Source organism: Drosophila ficusphila, unplaced genomic scaffold (assembly GCF_018152265.1).
Source record: "Drosophila ficusphila isolate 14025-0441.05 unplaced genomic scaffold, ASM1815226v1 contig_198, whole genome shotgun sequence".
NCBI classification, from domain to species: Eukaryota; Metazoa; Arthropoda; class Insecta; order Diptera; family Drosophilidae; genus Drosophila; species Drosophila ficusphila.
Window position 1 is genome coordinate 14,589,156 of NW_025064092.1, and position 21,883 is coordinate 14,611,038.

The window sequence follows — 21,883 nt, forward strand, 5'->3', positions numbered from 1 at the left end:
AAGTCAAAGGTCTCCCTCCACAAATAATTTAACAAAAATGAAGTTCAAGTTAACCTCCAGCAGATCTGGCTTACCCAACTTGCGAACTTTTTAAATCACTTTGCGCTAATATAAATCCGTGCTTGAACCAGCCAAATTTAGGCCAAAAACCTTACAGGTTCCGAAGCTGCTGCTTTGTATGTTTCATTCGCATTCTTAACTGAATTATCTGAAAACGTTATTTGCTGGTCATCACTTTACATAAGTAATGATCCGAGCAAACATTTGTCTTCATAAAAAATTCTTGAAAAATACTGACTGCGTCTTGTTCCTGCCAATTTAATTAATAACCATTTTCTGCTTCTCTTTTTTCTCGTTTTAGGTGAGTTTTCCATATTTTTACAGTACTTTAATATCTGTAATGCGGCCTTTAATTCGTAAGTAGAACAGACAAATTAGTTCCTCTCGGGGAAGTCAAGGAAATATATTATTGTTTGTTCAAGTTATTATACAATTTTAAACTTGATATGCTTTTAGTGTTTAAGGTATTCTTAGCATCCATACTTATCCTATTTGGTTGCCTTTAAGGATCCTGAGGACCGATATGAATAATATATATATGCGAAATAAAAGGGGGTTCTTACTGTGACCAGTGTTAATTAGAAACAGGGAAATCGCTGTTCAGCTTTTCTTCTTTTTTCCTGCGTGTTCCCCACATGCTCTGCACCTCATACTCCTCATCTCATTCCGTCAATAATTGAGTGCTGCAGGGATAGTGCCGTCAATAGGCAGGGTTGGGCCAAAGGTCCCTCTCCGACATGTTCAATCAGTTTAATTGGCACTTTCAATTACCATCCGCGGGTTTCGGATAAAGGGGATGATGCTACAACATTATCTATGTATAAATAAGCAACTCAAGGGTTGAACTATTTCTGAAAAAATTTGCATTGAGGAGAAGGATACACTTAGTATTCGTTTGATACTCAAGAAAGCCACGTCACTCTCGAACTGGGTGCTACTTTATCTATTTAACTTAACTATTATAATAGACCTAATAAACTTCAGTTAATTATCAATCAAGGTGAGTTAATTGCCTTTGAACAAAGCGAAACACTTGCTCAAACCCAATTGAAATGGCAAAATATGAAATGAAAAGAGCGAGAGTCATCAAGAAGGGCAAACAGTTTCTAATACCAAAACGGAATTGACTCCAAAACTTCGCCTGCATAGGGGAGCTCAAAAGTAAGATGGCCGGTATTGTCACGGCTTTCTACTCTAGCTCCACCTCGTGGGTTTTAAATTCCCTGCAGCGGCCGATAAATGTTTGCTAATTTCGTTAATCATACGCCGCGTTGCCCAGCTCTCCAACCCGAAACAACCCGAAGTCGGGCCCATTGTTGTCTGGCGATGCCCGCAGGGCTTTCCCCACATCAGAAAGCATTCCCCATCATCGCGAGAATCACTTGCAGTCCAACTGCACTTTCGGCCGCACTTCTGGCCCACCTTCCGAGCTCCCCATTCCCAGTTTTCCGAGCCCAGCTGCCTGCCAACATGTTAGGCCAGCAACCAACAACCAGCGAGCAACAAGCAACATGTTGGCTCGGTCCCGGGCACGCACTATGGCCAACGGCCACTGAAAAGAGGCTAAATAAAAACATTGTTTGGCTTTTTCATTCATATTCATTTATTACAAATTCAGGGCGTATTTTAGCCAAAGCTTTCGCTCCGCATGAGTCCCTTAGTCTTAAGAGGCGCCTTCAATTTGAACAGTCCATTGAAAGAACTCTTTCGTTTGAGGCTCAATCGATTTTGTTCGTTTGAACCAAGAACCAAGAACGTTTGGGAAACGCTCTGGGAAGCACTGCCTGGCTTTTTGGGCCACCATTCCGGTCGTGTTTGAATCGAACCCCCAGCACCAGCACCAGCACAGCACACGGTGGTGCGATGGCCGGGCGACGTGGTTCGTGTCAACGCCGAATCAACCACCGACTGCCAGTCGGAAGCAGCTTATCGCGCCGCCCTGCCAGTTGCAAATCAGACCTCTGAGCACCAGCAACACCTCAGCGCAACAGCCGTCTCCCAGCGAGCCAAGCACGTGTGCCCCAGTGCGTTTCCGCCTCCGACAGCTTTTTTTCCAGTGTAACGTTTTCTTTGAGTGTGCCAGTGTGCTTGAGAAATAGAAATATAAAGAAACAACACAACAACCAGCCAAAGTGCACAACAGTTAATTGGAGTGGAGTGTAGTGAAGTGAAGTGACCGCCACAGAAACACTTGATCCCCGACTAAAACGGCTAAAACGTTGAAACGCCTAAAAGGCAGAAAACTTGTTGCAGGGCCCACAGCCTCTAAAAGGTAGCTCCGCATCGGAATCGGAATCGGAATCGGAATGGGAATCGAAGTCGGATATCGGATCGGGGGCGTTCGTCAGCCAAATAAGAATAGTCAAATGACAAAATGCCGTAAAAGAACACAGCGTATATAAAAATACAAAATAAATCGCGTCCATAGATTGTTATCAACGGTTTCCTAAGGCGATTCGCTGATTAATCGCGGGCCACAAGTATTTACTGTTTAAGGCAAAGCGAAATAAAAAAGAAACAGGTTGCCGGGGAGGGGGGAGCTGTCGAACATATTTTCCACACAAGATTTCAAGAGCAAGGAGTAGCTCGATGGTAAACCGTGAATAAGATTGAACCGCTTTTTTTGAAAACAACTGACGCCTTCGCAAAACTGAAAACTTCAGAGTATTTACAAACAAAAGTTCGAATGTTCCAGGCGAAAGGTTTTTGTTTTGTTTTAAAGTCTGGGGATCTTAAGACTTAACGATAAAATTTTGGAAATAACTGTCAATCACTTTAATGGTTATTATCTAGTTTAGACTCTGATTCAAGACCAAAACTTTGGATGAGTCAAAGAAACCACAATCACAATAGCTAGAAAATTTTTCATATCAGTTGCTATGGTCCGCGAAAGCGAGCAAATTTTGCGTAATAAACGCATAAAATTAATTAAAAAAGTGCCAATTCTGGATAGCAAGTGAAGGTAAAATCTGTTGAACCATGTAGACGCTGGGTATTCCGCTTTGGGGGACTTCTGAGACTTGTGTCGATCCGTTACGTATAAATTGTTTTGCCATTTATTTACATACTTTGTCCCCACTTAGTTAGACAGCGAAATGCGGTCGTCTGTCTAAGAATTTTTGGCAGCAATCAAAACCGCGCATATTGATGGCGAACAAAAGCAAACTGCCAGAATTAGTCTAAAGAAATTAACACATTTCGACGGGCTCTTGTGCGGCTGGCAAAACAGTTTAAGATCTGTGTTCGTGTATTTTGAGTACGTGAAAATAGCACACATGTAAGCGCCAGGTTGTTTTCAGCGGTTCTAATTTGCGGAGCAGTTGCTCCGACTTTAGGAAGTGTGATTTGAAGAGTAGAGTACATACATGTGGGAATTTATACAAATGTAAAATAAGGACGCTCCGCCAAATATCAGCTAAGTCAGACAGTTCTGGCATGTAGTCCATCTAGTGGCTGGTCTGAAATCCCAGATCTGGCCGATAATCCCCCAAGTATGGCAGGGCCACATAATCATCGTGCTATCTTGGCTTAAAATTAATTTTGCTGGCAACAATACGGCGACGAGCACAAAACCAAAAACACAAAACTTATTTATAAAACTGAGCAGTCGAGCGGATGAATATGCCGCTCCACTGCCCGCTCCCGTATTGTACTCATTTTTTCGGGCCCTGAAACGAACGGAACGGTAAAAATAAACCAAAAACCGAGCGCTGACGAGACGAAAACTTTTTTCACGAAAACAAAATCATGAAAAGTCACAAAGGTGTAAAACATATAAAATTACTTTCCCCTTGTTTCCATTGCTCGTTAACTCCTCCTGCAGCAGAGATAACTACATAGAACCGGGAGAAACTCCAGAGAAACGGAATAAACAAAACTAAGGCTAAAAAAGTAATTAAAACTAATTGTGCCGTAAGTCAAGTCGGTGGGCTTACAGCCCAGACTCCCGAAAAGACTCGGAAAAAACCACACAAAATAAGGAAAACAACGAACCACCGCACAATACAAGGCGAACAGGACAGGACCCACTGAACTCGAAAGGTAAACCGGAGTTATCCGATTAATAATTTACACGACACACAATCTTTCCTCATTGCTGCATACTTTAGGCATCCTTCAGAGCCCCAATAGGGTATTCATATGGCCACCCCTTGATCGCACATTTCTCGATAGTCAATTGCACTTGATTCGATTTGCGGTCGAATTGCGCGCAGCCACTCTACTTGGTTTAAAATATTTGACGTACTTTCAATGTTAAAAAGGCGAAAAGGAGGGGAATACTAGTGGGATGTTCGCCTCAATACTCCAGGAACTAAATGCGTTTATTGATTGTGATTCGGCTTTGAGGGCAGCCCGTTCCACACAGACTCCCTGCTCGGCCTCCTGTTGCACAAAGCCAAAACTTGTTGATCGTTATTTTGTCTGCTTGTTGTCCCGAGAGCCGAGTGGATAATGGAGTGCTATGCGTTACAAATGCATTTCCCCGGGATTATTTCTACTGCAGTTGGTTCGAATGCTGCACGCTTTGCCAGCTAAGCATATGGGAGTCGTATAACTAACTGACATTGTTCACTATGGAGTTCATAGTAACTTAGGTTTGAGACGAAAACTTAGTCCTCAGTTCTATGTTTCGTCAGATTCATTCCACAAGGACCTCGGCCCAACGAAGTCCAATCAATCAATAGTAACTCTCAATCGCCGCGGGCGATTATTATACATCACTTGCTGAATGTACACAACTTATTAACTTATTCGAGCTATCCACTTGACAGAAGGGCTTTCGATGCAGAAGGGCCATTTGTGGGCTGGGAGGAGCGATTCTCCAACATCAGGAGCAACAAGCCTTGTTTCGTTTCGCGCCAACCGAAGACAGTCGAAAGTGCGGAGGGAAAAGAAGTGAATGATCGAGCGGCGGACCCATTTCTTCGCAACTGCTACCTTATTCAAAATTAATCAAGGAACAGAAATGCGAAACGTTTTAGTACAAATCGGTGGATCAGTGAGTGGGTGGGGTGGTCGCTGGACAGTCGATAAGATAAGCGACAAGTGCGATAGAGCCCCGACAACTTGAGGCCTAATGTAGGTATTTGGGGACACAAGCTGCGCTACAAGCCCCAAAAAATGTACAATTCACACGGTAGATAACACCCAGGAATCGACTGGAGTGTGCGAGATTAGTCGGCCGTGTGACATAAGCGGGTGTCCACTGTAGTTCGATTACACTCCAATTGCCGCATAACTATTTCCTGGCGACGTTGGGACTGGAGAGTCCGTCATCACTGGAGGGTCTGCCGGGATTTTCTTTACCCCATTCAAGTGAGAAAGAACGCACAAAAACCGCGACGATTAGGTCAATTAAACCGGATTTCACATAGGTATACATATTCCTTCTGAGCATCAGGCGTCACTCCTCTCCTGGCCCTTGGGTTCCGATTAAAGTCAGCAGTAGAAAGTAAATTTAAACAGATGGCCGAAACAAGGCAAATACGCAAGCCACAGAAAAGAAAGGCGAAGCCTCGAATGACAAGAGCCCATGTGTTCATGATTTACATTTAAATGCAGAAATAGAACACAAGGAAGTCTTCTGACTCTGTGCATGTATTCCTTGGCTGTTGTTAGCAACATTTCACTTATTCGCAACTGAATTAAGTTACTCTCCAAGTGAGTTTTTCACAACGGGTCATTTTCAGCCAATTACGAGGTATCGGGATTGCTGCACGAGTAGGTTTGGCTTTCGAATGCTTAGAACTGAATGGCAAACTACTCACCCACCATCACTGAACTCTGAGGAGACACTCGCCATTTCGATGACTCGTTTACCGCCATTCCCGAGCGACTTGTCCTCCAAATGATTGAATTGTAATTGACAGTCCCCCAAGAAGCCTCCTCCTGTTGTCTCACCCGCCTTCGCTCGCTTCTGGCTGCTTTCCCCCAACTCCACCCACTTTCTCCCCCGTCTGGCATTGGGGATCACACAGATATTGACAACACAAGTCGCAGCTGTTAATGCAAGGCTAGTCATGTGCTTCGATTTATCGACAGCATTTCTATTTGTACTTTTGCCACAAAATATTTACACAATTGACAGCTGTTTCTGTTCAGCGCCCCCTCCCTTCCCCCGAAGATTTCTCCCCAGCCTTTCCACCCCCGAGTGTGTGGTGTTTGTCAGGCTGCTCATGTGGTCCTCGAACCAATGAATTATCTAAGCTTATTTTCACATCATCTTTGTCACGTGACGGGGCGACTTAGATTCCTTTCCTAGATACCGGAGGGCGCTCTTCCTGCGCTCCTGAGCCCCGGGAACCCGTTTTGGGGCGACATCCTAATCTCGTATTCGTTTGAAACGTTGGAGGTCGGAAATGGCATAAGTAAAATGTAAAAATGAAGCGGTTCTCTGGCCTTTGGATTGATTGTTCTGCTTTAAATGTGTGGCAATTAGAAGCCATCTTTTCCCTATCGCTTTCCAAATACTGAAATACCTGCCAATGCATTTGGGTAAACTTTAAAAAACTTTGCGAATACGTAATATGCGTATGGGGAATGTGCGTATACTTAATGCACGCATACTTGATTACGTATACGTAATGTACGCACACCTAATGTACGTATACGTAATTTGCAACTCATTAACACAGTAAAACGCAGTTAAAGCGGATGTGGAATTGTACTCTTAAATCAGAACAAAGCGCTTGCGCTTGCAAAGGTCACCAATTTTCAATATTTCAATTTTCACACCTTCAGTTGCCCGATCTTATTAAGCTTGTTGGGGGAAATTCATTGCAGCTCTCGCTGCTGTATACACACCTTCCGACCACAGAATTCGCTCAGTCTTGTCTAACCTCAGCAGCTGAAAAGTTTTCTAATTAAATGGCAATATGAATGCGGTGGTAAGAACCACTTGGCGACAACCTTAATCAATCAGTGGCATTCAATTTCTGTTTATTTATTGGGCGAGACAACAGCCTGTGCAACAGCAGTGCATTGATTATTGCCGCTATCGACGGGTGGAATTTGCATAGAAAATCAAGGACAAATCGATGTTGACAGAATGTCAGCCGTCGTTTCCGTTCGTTCCGTTCCCTGGATAATGGCGAAAATTGCCGCCTGCAATTTCTGTCAACTGGCCCACGGCAGGGTAACCTTCCGAGATAAGTTCCGCCATAACCGATAAACTGGGTAATTGGCCTGCAAATGTCACACACCAAATTCTGTTGGCAAATGCCGGAGTCAAGGATTAGAGAAAATTTGTGTATGACCGACCATCCCAGCAAATCTACTTGAATTAACGAAATAATTGAATTCGATTGTTTGATTTTCCTGGCTTTTTCAATGCGCTGGGTTACATTTTCTGATGTTTCCTCCCATGCCCGCCTTTTTGCCATTCGCTTTCCACTTGAGCCATCGATTTTCCGATTTTTCCAGCAGCTGTTCCCGACTTTTCCTCGTCTCTTCACAAAACAAATAGAAGAAGTAAAAGGCGGGCTTTGGAGGAGGGCTATGGCTAGATTTTTATTAATAGCAGTGTTCAACTTCGCGAAATTCAAAGGAACTGTACAACGAGGAGGGCAAATTTACCTTTTCCTATTACAAGCACTGGGAAACTGAAATTTAGCGCTTCGTTATTAAGGGGTCCTCGATTGGTTCGGTTCACCTTGGATAGCTGCTCGATATGATTATCGTTGGGGAGAAATTTTGCCGAGAACATGTGCAGTTGTCACTCAAATTGAATAACCGCACCTGGGAGAGTGTACATGGCCTCCACCTGTTGGTCCAATATATAGTACGCAATGTGCCCCAACTAATTGAATTGCTGAAACGCAATCCGCAACTGGATTCGACCGCACCATCGACTGATGCCAAAAACTTTGGTAATGATGGAGATGCGTCCGCAAATAGGTTGTAGTTCAAGTGGCTCGCCCAGGCAAATTGTTAGGTAGTTGCAATTTTCAAGGCAAGGGTTTATACAAAATTTCATTGAAGTGTGGTATTTCGCATGCTTTTCATCAGCCTTCTTCTGATTGTTTTTGTTAGCAGTATGCTGTGCATGAAATTTAAATAAGTTTTTGACAAACTTTCGACATTCATGAGCTCGAGATTGTAATAGACTGGAAAAGTTGCCCCACCTCAGAGTGCCAGCCAACTTGGCTTACGGTCAAACAAGTGCAGTTCCTCTCGCAAAGTTCACCAAAGTTGTGATATTAATTAATTAGTTGTAAGTTAAATATATTCTGTGGAAAAAAGAGCAATAGGCATGTGCAGATAGAAACAATTCCAGTTTGTTGTGTAGTCTGTGGCTACTTTATTTGCATATGTACATATAATATATGGCAAACTGAAAAGAAGTATTGGAAAAACAGGGTTTTCGCCCAGCGTAATGGCCAAGTTAAGTCCGGAGCCACACTGAAAATGAGTTATTGGGATAGGATATAGGGTTGTATAGCAGATAGCGCAGCTAATCCAGCAGGAGTTATCGTCTCTCTTCTTGGCCCAAATGCGATAGCGAGTTGGCTTGCATGTTATTATTATTATTTTCCGCGTTGTTGCTTTTTTTGCTTCGGCCGCTCTCCAAATAAACTGATAAACAGATAAGGGCTGTAAAAAACACCAAAAGCGGCGACTGCGAAGGAGGCAACGAGTACAAATATCTTGTTAACATGACTTTGATTGTGATTTATAGGACACACACCACAGCCTTATCGCCGCCAGACCGAATAAGAATAAGAGGAAAAACGAAGTACTAAACAAAACGTATAAGTATTGACGATCATGGACTTATGGACTTCATGTGCTCATTGAGGGATTAACACTTCAACTATCTTCGAAGCGAAAGATTTAAATTGAGAAATGCAGTTCCACTCCCTTCCGATCTGTATAATCCCTGGTCACTTGTGGGCCAATAATCCCCTGATTGTGCATTTCGATAATAAGGATTACTTCGACGCCCTGACCACAAAAGACGTGGCAGGTGGTGGTCGAAGGTGCCAACTTCTGTGTGGCTGTGGCTGTGGCTAGCAAACTGAGTTCTGAGTTCTGAGTGCAACTTGGTCGAGTGCAGTTTTGCTGGTCTAATTGAATTAGGCGAAAGTTTTGTGTCGTCGGGAGAAGGGGGGAAAACGAAGACATGGCAATGCAAATGCAAATGCAAAGTGTAAAACTTAAACTTGGCTCTGTGTTGTGTGTTGCCGGTGGCAACTAAACTACAGGCTGTTTGTGTAATTAGAGCAGTCAATGGCCAGCTCTCCCCAACTTATCACTGCTGGATTCCGAATGGAAAGCAAACAGCAGGTGCCTACTTAGTGTTCTCAGATTGTGGCTCTGCTCATGATCGACAGTCGCACACGTTGCTTAGCCCACTTTCAGGCGGCACCTCCGATCGGAATTTCGAACCCTTCTGAGAACCAAAAATGATGATTGCATTCATAACCTGCCTCCGAGGCGCGGTAATCTTTATCTAGAAAAAACTCCTGGAATACGGAGATCGGAAAACTCCCAGGATTCGGTGGGTTAATTGCAAGTGGTAAAGTGTAAGTTGTGGCACTTCATTCTGGCGCACACTTTGCTCCCACACATGCACGTGCTGGGGGGAAAGCCAATTATGAGCAGGAGCCATGGTGCCAACCAATTTCCCGGCGTTCAGTTTCAGACTGCTGGTGGTGCGGGGGCGGTGCAGCAGGAGGCGTTGCAACCACACGTCGAAAGCCCCACTCTGCTCGAGTGGCTTCGCTTAGCCTGGCTTTTGGCCCTGTTTATGTGCCAGTCGAGGGGTCCAAGGGGTTCTGAGCTCCTTGTTGTCTCGCTGGCCCTTTGCACCCAACGCTATGATTGCTTTGCATCACACTCCACTCCACTCCACTGCCACTGCCACTGCCACGCCCCACTAACCCAAATATGTTTCCAGCGGGAATCCTTTTTATGGGACAAATTAACTTGACGTGCCACTTCTCGAAAACCAAACTCTTGGAAAAACGGACGTGTGCCAATGTGATAATCATAAGTAAATGCCTCAGCATCGTATTTCGAATATCTAAAATTGTAAAAACCCGAACTTCGGTACTATGGAGTGTTATCATTTCTAAAGTTGGCCGTAAAATTTACTTTCCATTCATTTCCCTATTCAAACTGTAAGTGCTGAAGGGCAGAAGGCACTTACATCAATATAAGCCGCTCCCGGTGAACACACTGCGTATGAGTAATATTTTATGGGAGCATAAATTAATTAGGGGGAATCTCTTCAATTCAAATAGGAGGTTAAGAAACGGTTTGCATACCAGTCTAAGCGTCGTAAGGCAAAGAGAAAAGGTTTTCTGACCTAATTATATTCGATCATCGTGCTCTCCGCATTGGGGCTCCAAACTCTAAGCATGCGAACCATCAAAAATGCCCATCAAGTCGAGCTTGCGTATCAATTGGGATAGTGATTTGCAGGGCCAAATGCTCTACTGAAGTCATCGCAAGTGACATCGGTTTGAAGATGGATTTAATTTGCTCAGAGGACATTAAGAATACTCAAACACCGACTGCTGGCTTCGCCCTAGATGTTGTTTCCCGGGGTCTTCCGTAATCCGGCGGGCTCCGCCGGGGGCACTTTAGGTGTCCAATTCCTAGCTGGATCGCTAAGCTCCTCGAGTGCCACGTCCTGGCTGACTCGCTGACTGTTGCCCGAAGTTTCCTCGGGAGCCATTAACGTTGATGCGCTTAATGCCAGCGCACAGATACTCACCCACACCCACACTCACACTCACACTCCGGCACACGGCAATCCTTTGCCCGTATTATATTTATGTGTGTGCTTATTATCCTCGCAAGGAGCCTGTGAGTGTGAGTTCGCAGGGCAAGGAGCAGCGGGGCAAGTGCCAAATGGCAGCCAAAGATATCGAAGGGTATATTGTACAAGTATTTTCTTACAGAATTTCTTTGCACAGGCTTCAACAAATCTATCGTATCATTGGAGTTCGATTTTGTTTAAATAATTTGTCTGGCTTTAAATTTGTTTTGAATGTGCATTGTTATTTAATGATCTTAACACACGAGTTCACTGTAGTTAATGCGAAACATTCGCCCTCCGCTCTCACTGTGTACACTGTTGACAACTTAATGCCGAGGCAGAAAGTGAATCAAAAAGCAGGCAAATGCTGCTGCGCTGTCAGTCAGGACGAAATGATTGCCACTGCAACTATCAAACTTCAAAAAACAGGTTCTTTGGCACCCACAACGAAATTAAAAGTGCATTGATCCTTTTACTGCTGCTACTTTGGAGCACCTAACTTAATTCCGATGGCATTATGTTCAGGAGGAGCCAACTTTGAAGCTCTGGGCCCTGTTGCTGCCCTCGCATACCGCCTGCTAATCAGGTTTTACTCGCTTTTCCCGGGCTCATAGGTTGGCGGAAATGGCTGGGAAAGCGGGCGGACAATTGCCTTTCGCGCAACTCAAAGTTGTTGACAACAACTCTTTAATGGCGCCAGGCAACGCGCAGAGCAAAACAACCCGAAATCAATCTGATGATTTAATGATGACCATTAAAAATACTTACGCTTGATATTCTACAATGCCATATATAGTATGTATAAGTGTTTTAAGTGGAACAAAGCCTTTTTATTTAAATCTAACCCACTCGCCTCTGAATAATTTTTTTTCGCAAAAGCAAAGAATTGAAGATTAAAGACAGTATCCGCTGCCTTTCGGATACATTTATTGTTTTAATTCCCCCAAGGACATTTTCGCTACTTCTTTTTGCTTTCTGCTTTTGATTTTGATTTTGAGCTTTCCTGTTGCTGTATTTCCTTTGCTTTATTATTGATTTTGAGGGGATATTGCTCGCAACAAACCGAAATGACGGTATTACGTGTACGATGAACAAGAAGCTCCTGCAAATCTTGTCAACAGGTTGTCTGCCCTCTGGCGCATTTGGTTTACAGAAAGTCCTTGTAGCAGGCCAAATATTGCTGAATGTGGACTGGTGGATTTTCCCGAAAGGGGGACTAACATTTGCTCTAAAATAACAACTTGTTTTGGGGTTATTTTTGTTACTCTGTGAATACCAAAACGGATGTGAAGTTTTTTAAAATCAAGCACTAGGTATACCCTTTAAGACATTCATACAGTGTTTCCTTACTATATATTGCTTTAAAGAAATTTGTTGTTATTAGCAACCCATTAGCCTGACGCCTTCGCCTAAATTTTCCTGCGTCGCAATGCCCGTTGTAAACCCCGGATATTTCCTCATAACATCGCCAAAGCCGGGGGAATGGTTTATGGGTTTATGTGTGCTCTTTTTGCGTTCGCCCGGCACAATAACTTTTTAATGAACATCGTTAACCATAACAAGCACAAATCAGTTTTCATATTGTCTGTCCAATGGCCTCTGGGCCTTCCACCTGTTTTCCTTGGGCCCCGTTTGCATTTCCATTTTGCACACACCCTCTAATGGCTCCACTAGTTGACCCTCGAGCGTGCATGTGTGTGTGAATTTAATTTTCCTCCTAATTTGTGTGGATATTCTGTTTGTGTATTTTGGGGATGCTTGTTTGCGTTCGAGTCGGCTTTTCCTTCAACCCCCAACCCTTACACTTCCACTGCCACTTCCCCCAACAGCTTCCGCTTCCGCATTTCCCGGTATTCCTTTTTTGCCTTCGTGTGGCGGGAATGTCTGGGTTACAAGAGTTGCCAGCTCGCTGAGCACTTGAGTAGCATAGCCCCACCAACGAGTGCCAGGGCGAGTGCCCTGAAGAGCCTTTAACATATCCCGCATTTACTACGATTCCCCTTGGAGTTACTAAAAATTAACATTTAAAATTTAGTATATTCAATAGGTTGTTCGTAGTACCTCAGAAATTGTTCTTTTTACTGGAAAACTGCATTATTTGCTACATGAAAAATTGCCCTTTTCTCTTTTCCGACATTGACACGATGCAGAGGAGGTGGCTCACACAAAAACAGTAGTTAAATGTAGCAGAAAACACTTCATAACTTAATTAGTGCTGGCAGCCTCGCTCTAGTTTATTAACCTGGGCTGCAGATTGAGAGGCAGGTTAAAAAAGACGAAAGATAGTAAAGCAAAGCCGAACAATTTTACGTTTATAAAGCCAAAGTTACAATATTTGTACAGAATTGCATTATAAGGCTGATGACTTTGCTTATAAGATTAGCTTTTTTAAAGTTGAGAATAGAAAAAAAGTCAATAACTACAAAAAATACCATAATTGCTAAGGCAGAGCACGCTCAGGAATTAAAGAACCAACTGAGCTGAGGAAAACCAAAAAGAAAACAAAGAGCAGTTCAAGTTTTGTTTTGCTTACTGACATTAACACACAAACAGAAGACGGAAGAGGCAATATAAGACCACACATCACAGAAATATGAAAGGTTTGTAGAAAAAGAAGTGGAGAAAAAGAAAATTGCAGGCGTGGAAATTGAAGAGGGACTTAAAGTCGAGCAAAATCAAAGGAAATAGCAGGGGAAAGTGAAGAAAAATATGAAACTTATTACACAACGCGAAAAGCACACTGAAATAAACGAAATAAAGAATTGACGAAGTAAACTAGAAATTTGTAATGGAAAACAAAGTCATGATATATTGGGTTGGCAAGAAAGTCGTGTCGTTTTTTTAGTAATCGTTTTTAATCTAATTTATTTACGACTAATCGAGCACCAGGGTCACACTTTTTAGTATCGTTTTAAAGCTTATTGTCTTAGGTACTATCGACGAAAATTTGGTAATTATTCGAAAACATTTGTGGAAGCTATAGCAAATTAAACATGGAGGACCAAAGTGATCATTTTCGGCATATTTTGCTTTTTTACTTCTGAAAAGGAAAAAAAGCGGTCAAAGCTCGCGAAAAATTGTGCAAAGTGTATGGTAAAGATGCCATGAGTGATCGCCAATGTCAGCGCTGGTTTAACAATTCAGGCTTGGAGATTTTGGAGTTAAAGACGCCCCACGTTCTGATCGACCATCGGCCGTTTTTGACGAACAAATTCAGGCTTTGCTGGATGAAAACCGGCATTATTCAACGCGGGAGATGTCAGAGAGCTCAGTGTGTCGCATACAACGGTTGAAAACCATTTGAAGAAACTTGGCTACGTAAGCAAGCTCGATGTTTGGGTTCCGCATAACTTAAAGAAAATTCACCTTAGTAAGCGTATCAACATCTGCTATTCTCTGCTGCAACGGATTAAAAACGATCCTTTTTTGAAGCGGATCATTACTGGCGACGAAAAGTGGGTTGTTTACAATAATGTCCAACGAAAAAGATCATGGAGCAAGAAAGATGAGCCAGCCCAAGCCACATCAAAGGCCGATATCCATCAGAGGAAAGTTATGCTGTCTGTTTGGTGGAATTGGAAGGGTGTAGTGCACTTTGAGCTGCTGGGATGGAATGGAACCCTCAATTCAGATGTGTACTGTCGCCAGCTATTCAATTTGGCGGAAAAAATTAAAGAAAAGGAGCCGGCACTAGCTAATCGCAAGGGTATAGTCTTTCACCATGACAACGCTAGGCCCCACACATCTTTGGTCACTCGGCAAAAATTAACGGAGCTGAATTGGGAAGTGCTACCACATCCACCTTATAGTCCGGACTTAGCACCTTCAGATTACCATTTGTTTCGCTCTCTTCAAAACTCTTTGAATGGTAAAAACTTTGATTCAGATGAGGCTGTCGCAAACCACTTGTCTCGATTCTTTGCTGGAAAAGACCAAAAGTTCTTCGAGCGCAGAATTATGCAGCTGCCCGAGAGATGGTCATTAGTGGTCGAACAAAACGGCCAACACATAATTGATTAATTATAAGTCCTGATATAAATAAATCATCTTTGAAAATATTGAAAAAAACGACATGACTTTCTTGCCAACCCAATATTTTAAACGGAAAAACTTTTAATTAATTCAAACTCAGATTTCACGGCGATCTTGAAGAAAAAACGAAATCGAATAGGAAAACCTTTAACAGCCACCAGAGCAGGGAAATTAAAATAAATAAATATCCGATTATAATAGTTATTGGGGGAGAAGTAAAAATCACAGCTATATTTGCTTAATTTTTCATCAACGTATATCAGGAGAAGCGTTTTCCGGTATTTCCCTCTTCAGAAGTAATAAGCTTCTACCTTTGCTAAATACGAGTTTGAAGCCAAAGCAGGAATGGAAGAACGCTTTCTCTCTCCGTATGCCGTCTTAGGCAGTTGGCAAAGCTAGGAATCTACGAACCGACCGGATTTCCCTTTCTCCTTTTTTCGCATGCTCCACTCCGCCAGTTGCCAACGGCTGCCAACTCTCTGAGTGAAAAGTAAGGGGTCGCATAAGCGAGCCAAGAGCCAAGAGCCAGTCTCAAGTCCACAAGTTGCACTTGGGTCATAAGCCAAGCGCTTCGAGTGGAGCAAAGGCAAACAACTGCTGCGGAGCAGAAAGCAAGGAGCAGCAAGAGGAAGAGCAAACATTCCCTCACCTTTGACCTTTCCCGCGCGAGCGTTCTTCCGTCCTGTTCATTGTTTTCGCTTTCGTGTTGCTGTTGCTTTCGTTTCGCTTTCGTTTCATCTCGCCCGCCCGCCCGGCCGCTTGTCATTCGCTTTTTGACTAGTGGAGCATACGGAAAAGTGGGGAAACTCCTCCCATCACCTGCCTGAGCGACTTTCCAGCAGCGCTGCTCGCCTCTGGGACAGAAAATTGGGGGTCGGGGTTCCTTCATTTCGTACTTGTGCCCGCTTCACTCCTTGTTTTTCATTGAATTATTATGTAATTGCCTACAAAGAGCGGCGGGAAGACCCCGGGGAGTCCTCCGACTCGGAGGAAATGTTAAATCGCCCTGTAAAAAATGAGGCGAATGCCAAATAATTTATCGGTCTGTGTGTGAGGGCTGAAGTGCCTATAAATATTTTGACAGCAGAACCTGGAAAAATGAGCAAAGCCAAGGGCAGATACCACCACCACCACCACCATCACCATCAGCACTCACCTGTCCAGGCTCCCAGTCAACCAGACGCTCTCCGAAAAGTCGCCACAGGCGGCACCCGCTAAGAGCACTGGCCTGCCTGCTATGGGCCATGGGCTGCTATAAATCGGCACAGTGGGAATGCTGGCAGCTGTCAGCTGTCCGCTGTGAGATAGTGCAAACAGCCAGCCAGCCAGAAAAAAGCTCAGTAAATATGCTCTTGAAAAAACTTCTGGGAAAAGGTTCAATAATTAGTGTGTATCCAGGTGCGTATTTAAATGCAGATACGGATCTCTTGACGAGACCTTTTCTCCTCCGCATGGCTCGGTGCTCACTGTACCTCCTGGGCCAACGTTAAATTTGCCACAGTAGCCTGGCCCGGCTGGAGTGACCCCTTTACATTCTGGGCTGCCTTAGGGCATTTTAAAGGAGGAGTTAATACGAATACGGGTCGCCCGAAAATGTTTGCACGGCAGAAGGGCTTAGTGTTTCTGGGGAGTGTGTGTCATAGATATCGGGCTCCCTTGGGACTCCTGTGCTGGAAGATTAACAATGGAGGCTCCAGACTGCTCTTTAAAGTACCGCCAATCGATTTAGCATTTTCCCCGGCAGGTTGCGCCTCCCGTTTTCCGGGGCTTTCTCTACTCGCCCGCGCTCCCAATTGTTAACCTCCTTGCCAAAAACGTTGCATGCCGCGTTGCTGATGGAACCCCAAAAGGACTCAATGGGGAGGAACGTTGGCGGGGAGTAAGCGAGTGGCTGGATGACTGGCTGAATGACTGATTGACTGATTGATAAGAGGCAGGCAGGCCTGGTGTTGCGTGCGAAGAAGTTGTTCGCGAGTGTTTTTATTGTTTCCTCAAATGATTACATTATGAAAATTGGTGGCAACTATCATTAGTGGAAAGTGGGTTGGCGGTTGATTGGCAGCTTGTCAATAAAACATTTACCCCAGAATAACAGGTTTTACATTTTTCTCAAGAACTCTCAAGTATTGCGAAACCTCCGAACTAAACCCCTTGTCCATTTGGTTTCCCCTTTGCTTTCTCGTAAGCCATGCAACCCTAAAGCAACCCTTGAGCCACTGATCGATCCACCACCACCACCCGTTGCCATCACTGTGGTCTGTGGTTCGGTGGCGCATCGCTCAATTTCGCTGTCTTCGGCTTTCCAATTTACCGATTTAAAGCAGGCACGCACAAATAAATTATTTGATAATTTCTGAACAGCTCAATAATTTAAAAATGTTTCCTTACATTAAAAATGTATACTATAATGCACAATATGAACGCCCTGTAAGTAGCTTAAAAATATATATGATCGAAGTATATTTAAATAGGGAAGGAAGGGGAAACGGTTCGAAAACGGATCTGACATATTCTAAAGTATGTAGATTGTCAAATAGTGAGTGAGTTTACTCCTTTTAATCGGATTCTTTGTAATAAAGTACCCTTGGTAATATGTCATGGGAAAAGTTTTGTGAGACTGCCTTTTGCCGGGCACTATACTAATTTTTTTTTTTTTTTTTTTTGGTAACTGCATTCTGGCCACCCCGTTGGGTTGCTGCTGCCCGCAATTTCGATTCTGGATTTGGACTGGGCCTTCGACTTGTGCCTTTGACTCCGCCCTCCGGCTGAAATAGGCTTAAGCAATGTAGCCGGAATTGGTTGTAGGGAAAATTGAAACCCTCTAAGCTCCGACATTTCAGTGCTCCTGCTCGCATTCTATTATTAATGGAAGTTTGATTGAGTTGCCGGCACAAAGTAGCCTCTTCGAAGTTTTTCACTGCCACTTCCGTTATCCGTTTTTCATCCGTCTGTTTTTCTGCTCATTTGCGTTGGCCGGTTTCCAGTTGCTGGCTCTAAAAAATGCTTATGCCAACAAATTATTAGTTTCAATTCGCAGTCCGTATTTAATACCTGCGCCTCCCCCCAAAATTTCGATTTCCCGCCGGGATAAAGATGTAAACTCAATGCCCACCACTCATCGAAGCGGGAACCGAACTGAAATTCCTCACAAATACCCTTTCTCCAATGTCCCCCCCGCTAACTTTTTTATTTATGTAAGGTTGGGCCATGACAGTAAGTGGATGCGACTTGATTCCAATTGGATCCAATTGGATCGTAATAACCGCTTATTTCAATTACGCCGATGGCAAATTCTTGCAATTAGAGTGCATTATCGACGAAGTTAATTGAGTTCGTGGATGAAGGATTTTCACCCATTTCCCGCTGGCCTAAAAGTGGGCAGCGCATCAAGAAAGGTCAGCGGTTGTGTTTCGAGCGGTTTTAAGCACTTTTAATACACTTTTCTCCGCTGACGTCGCCGCCATCAAAGTTAATTTAAATTGGATTAATTTTAATGCATGTCGGCTCCGATGGCCTTGGTCGCGAATGGCTTTTGGCCACCCGTGTGTGCTGAAATCCATTTTGTGGATATCAGCGGTGCAGCCTCTAAGCCACGCCCCCACCCCACCACGCTTTTCCACCCTGCCCTCTAATGGAGGCGAAAGGTGGGGGAATTTTCTTTCCTCCATGCAGTAGCTCTTTAATAAGCCTGCCGGCTTATTTACTTTGTACTCGGTGAAAGGAGAGGCACAGAATAAATGGATTTGCTTTAATGTTCCGCATTACCTTGAGTCCGATTTTTGGAGGGGAGCAGGGAACGTTTATGCAAATCGAAGTTACTGCCAAAAGCCTCTGCTCCTACTCTACATCGTGTGAGATGGGACCAAAAGCCACATCCTTTAACTAACTTTATTGGGCGGCCACTGAAGGCGGAGTTGATACAATGATAGAATACCTCTAATGACGCTGACACGTGCATGGGGAAAATGGGAAAGCGGGGGAAATTGATCCGATGCGAGGCGATTGCATATTGCCTAGTTGTTCAATTGCACGGTTATTTATTACGCCTTGTAAAGTGCATATTTGATTTTATTTGCCCCTTCCCCCGCTTTTCCCCTCCCACTTGCCCGCTTTTCCTCTGCGAACAATTGCGGGGGAACCACAGCAACAGCAACAGCGACAAGGCCAATTTGCATTTACAGCAAACAAGGCGAAAGCAATAAGCTTTATGTGTTGATTGCCCCGCCCCCTCTCCCCACTCCCCCTTTTTTTTGGTGCTTGTGTGTGTGCGTGTATGTGCGTGTGTGCGTGTGTGCGTATCTGGTTCACAAGATGCGGCTTGTTGTCTCTTTGCTTGTTATGCGACGGCCATTGCAGCGAGCGAGTGATGACCTTCAAATGTCCGGCAATTGGGGAGTTCGTGTGACTTGCTGAAAAAGCGAAATCCGTTACGTAAATGGGCAACTTAAAGGGGTTAAGGCTGCAGTTCGACAGCAAAAGCCATCATTTATATCAACATGAACGCACTGAAAACGATGTACGATTTCCCTATTAGATACTTGACTGTGTTTGTTTCTAAATAATCAAACAGGTTCAATCACTTTTGACCCTATGCTGACTGCATTTACCTTATAAAATCAACGTGATTTGAGGGCTATACTCGATGTGATTTAAATCCGTTTACGTAAAGTAGCAGCTTTAATATTTTTAAACGACTTTTGGGGAAAACAGCGAGCGCGTGCATGGAATTCAATGGGTTGAGCATCAAAGACAGGGGCGGCGAAAAGAAGGGGGCGGCGCGAAAGCCACGGCCCCTGTTCACAGGTAAATTATGCAGCTTGTTAAGGCACACCGGCAAAAAAGCAACGCTCCAAAAAATGAAAAATGAAAAGCGAAAATTGTGCGGCGCAAAAAGAAAGATGGGAGCAGCAATATTTCGCCAAGGGCACAAAAGGGGTGGAAAATGTGGGGTGCTACATGTTGGGTTCGAGTTCGAAGCAAACTTTTGCCATTTGCCATTCGCAGTTTGCCATTTGCGATTTGAGAAACTCTCCAGAAACTTTGTTAATGAGGTTTGCCAAAATGATTTGATGCTGGAATGTGTGAAAATCCGGGAAGTTGATGCGAATTGTAGTGTTTATGCACTGCGCAATGTGGGAAGTAGTGCCCTATTGGTGTGGAATACTGGGTATACAGTGTCTCCCTCAGAGAATTGATGCTTTCGAAAATGAAATTAGGCCAGGACTACACACTCCACGCTCTGCCCTTTTCCTTTCCCTTTCCCTTGCCCTTTGACTCTGCTGAAAGCGGTGACCCCAAAAAGTATGCAATGCAATGAGGCAAGACGATAACTTGTCGCTCGCGCGGGCCAATTACAAGCATAAATTCCGTTCCCCAGGAACCGGCGAGGAGGCAGGGAAACCGGAGACCATGTCCCACGAGAGCACCGCTGGTGCAGCAGGCGTAGCTGGAGGAGCTGGAGGAGCCGGTGGAGCAGCGCCACCGCCGCAGTACATCGTGACCACGCCGAGCGAAGTGGATCCGGACGAGGTGCGCTCGATGGGCGACTTGGACGGACTGGGTTCCCGGAGCGGCACGTGGTGCAGAGCCAGCAGTTCTCCAGCTCCAGCAGCTCCAGCACCACCAAGGTGTCCACCCGCTCCTTCTCGGTGAGCAGCAGCACCACTGGCCTGCAGCAACAGACGCAGCAAACGCAACAGATGCAGCAGATGCAACAGAACCAACTGAGTCAGCAGAACCAGCAGATCCAGCAGTCGCAGAAGATCCAGATTTCCAGCTCGACCAGGAGCCAGAGCCTGCAGTCGAGCACGGTGGTGGGAGAGGCCACCTCGGTGACGAGCGGCCCCACCCAGGTGCTGACCGCGGCGGCGGCGGCCTCGCTGGCGCAGCAGCTGAAGGCGCAGAGCTCCACCTCGATCATCACCAGCAGCGAGCAGCGGACGAGCACGAGCACCAGCAGCAGCAGCAGCACGCGGTTCGTGGCGAGCGGACCGGGCAACTCCAACTCCAACTCCAATGCCAGCTCCTCCGTCAACTCGGCGGCGAGCAGCAAGAGCCGCTTCCAGAGCTTCCTGCAGCAGCCCGAGGGGGGCGGGCACGGCTTCCTCACCGCCCACCAGAAGCACGTGCGCCAGTTCGTGCGCTCCACGTCGGCGCACTCGGAGGCGGCGGCCGGCGTGGCGGGAGCGAGGCCGGAGAAGTGCATCCGGAGCGCCTCCACCCAGATCGACGACGCCGGCGCGGCCGTGGCCGTCGAGATGGCGGCCAGCAGCCTGGTCGAGGGCTCCGCCACCGGCGGCGGCTCGATGCAGCTCTCGATGAGCAAGCTGGGCCTGCAGCAGTCCTCCTCCATCCTGATCTCCAAGTCGGCGGAGACCATCGAGATGAAGAGCAGCTCCTCCTCGGCGGGCATGCGCACCCAGCTGACCCTCAGCGGGGGCTTCCTGGCGCCCCCCGGCAGCCGCAAGATCACTATCCTGAGCCCCATCCACGCGCCCCCCGGCCTCCACGACATGCTCAAGCGGGCCCAAGGACGCTCGCCGCTCTCGCCCCGGATCAGCTTTCCCGGCAGCGACTCGGACCTCTTCGGGTGAGTGGCTAGCCTAAGTCGACGGGGGATTTGCCCCTATGTACCCTTGTATGTGTGTAGGGATGCGAGGGTTTCCTACGGTTCAAGGGATTCTTTTGGGAACGCTTGGAGATGCTTCTGGGAAGCCCACTTGCTAAGTGCTGTGCAACTTGTTTACATCCTTGGATGGCATTCTGCACTCAGGGCTAGTTGCCTTCAGCCTTCTGCCTTCTGCTCGTCTGTTTGTCTGTTTGTCTCCGAGAGTCCGCGAATGTCAGAAGAAAAACATCCACCCGGGAACGCCGTCAGAATGCCAAATTTGTTTGTCATAGTCGTATAATTAAATTTAAATGTTTTAATTTTCGGTACCCCGAACTCGCCCCGTCTCTTTCTCGCCTCATCATCCGCTTCATTCGTTCTGGCAGCGACAGCCAATGTGTGTATGGGTATGGTATACA

At 45.4% G+C, this 21,883-nt stretch overlaps 2 protein-coding genes across 4 annotated transcripts in view; both read left to right on the plus strand.

Moving 5' to 3' along the window:
• The window catches only part of LOC108097108 (cAMP-specific 3',5'-cyclic phosphodiesterase), a 107,115-nt gene that overhangs the window by 42,082 nt on the left and 43,150 nt on the right, over nt 1–21,883 (plus strand). The window lies entirely within an intron of this gene.
• Nucleotides 1,187–20,610, plus strand: LOC122319748 (cAMP-specific 3',5'-cyclic phosphodiesterase-like). Its single transcript, XM_043207416.1, has 3 exons — nt 1,187–2,118; nt 3,884–4,101; nt 20,235–20,610. Exon 3 carries the CDS (start codon nt 20,267–20,269, stop codon nt 20,507–20,509), a length of 243 nt encoding a protein of 80 aa, XP_043063351.1. The 5' UTR covers nt 1,187–2,118; nt 3,884–4,101; nt 20,235–20,266; the 3' UTR covers nt 20,510–20,610.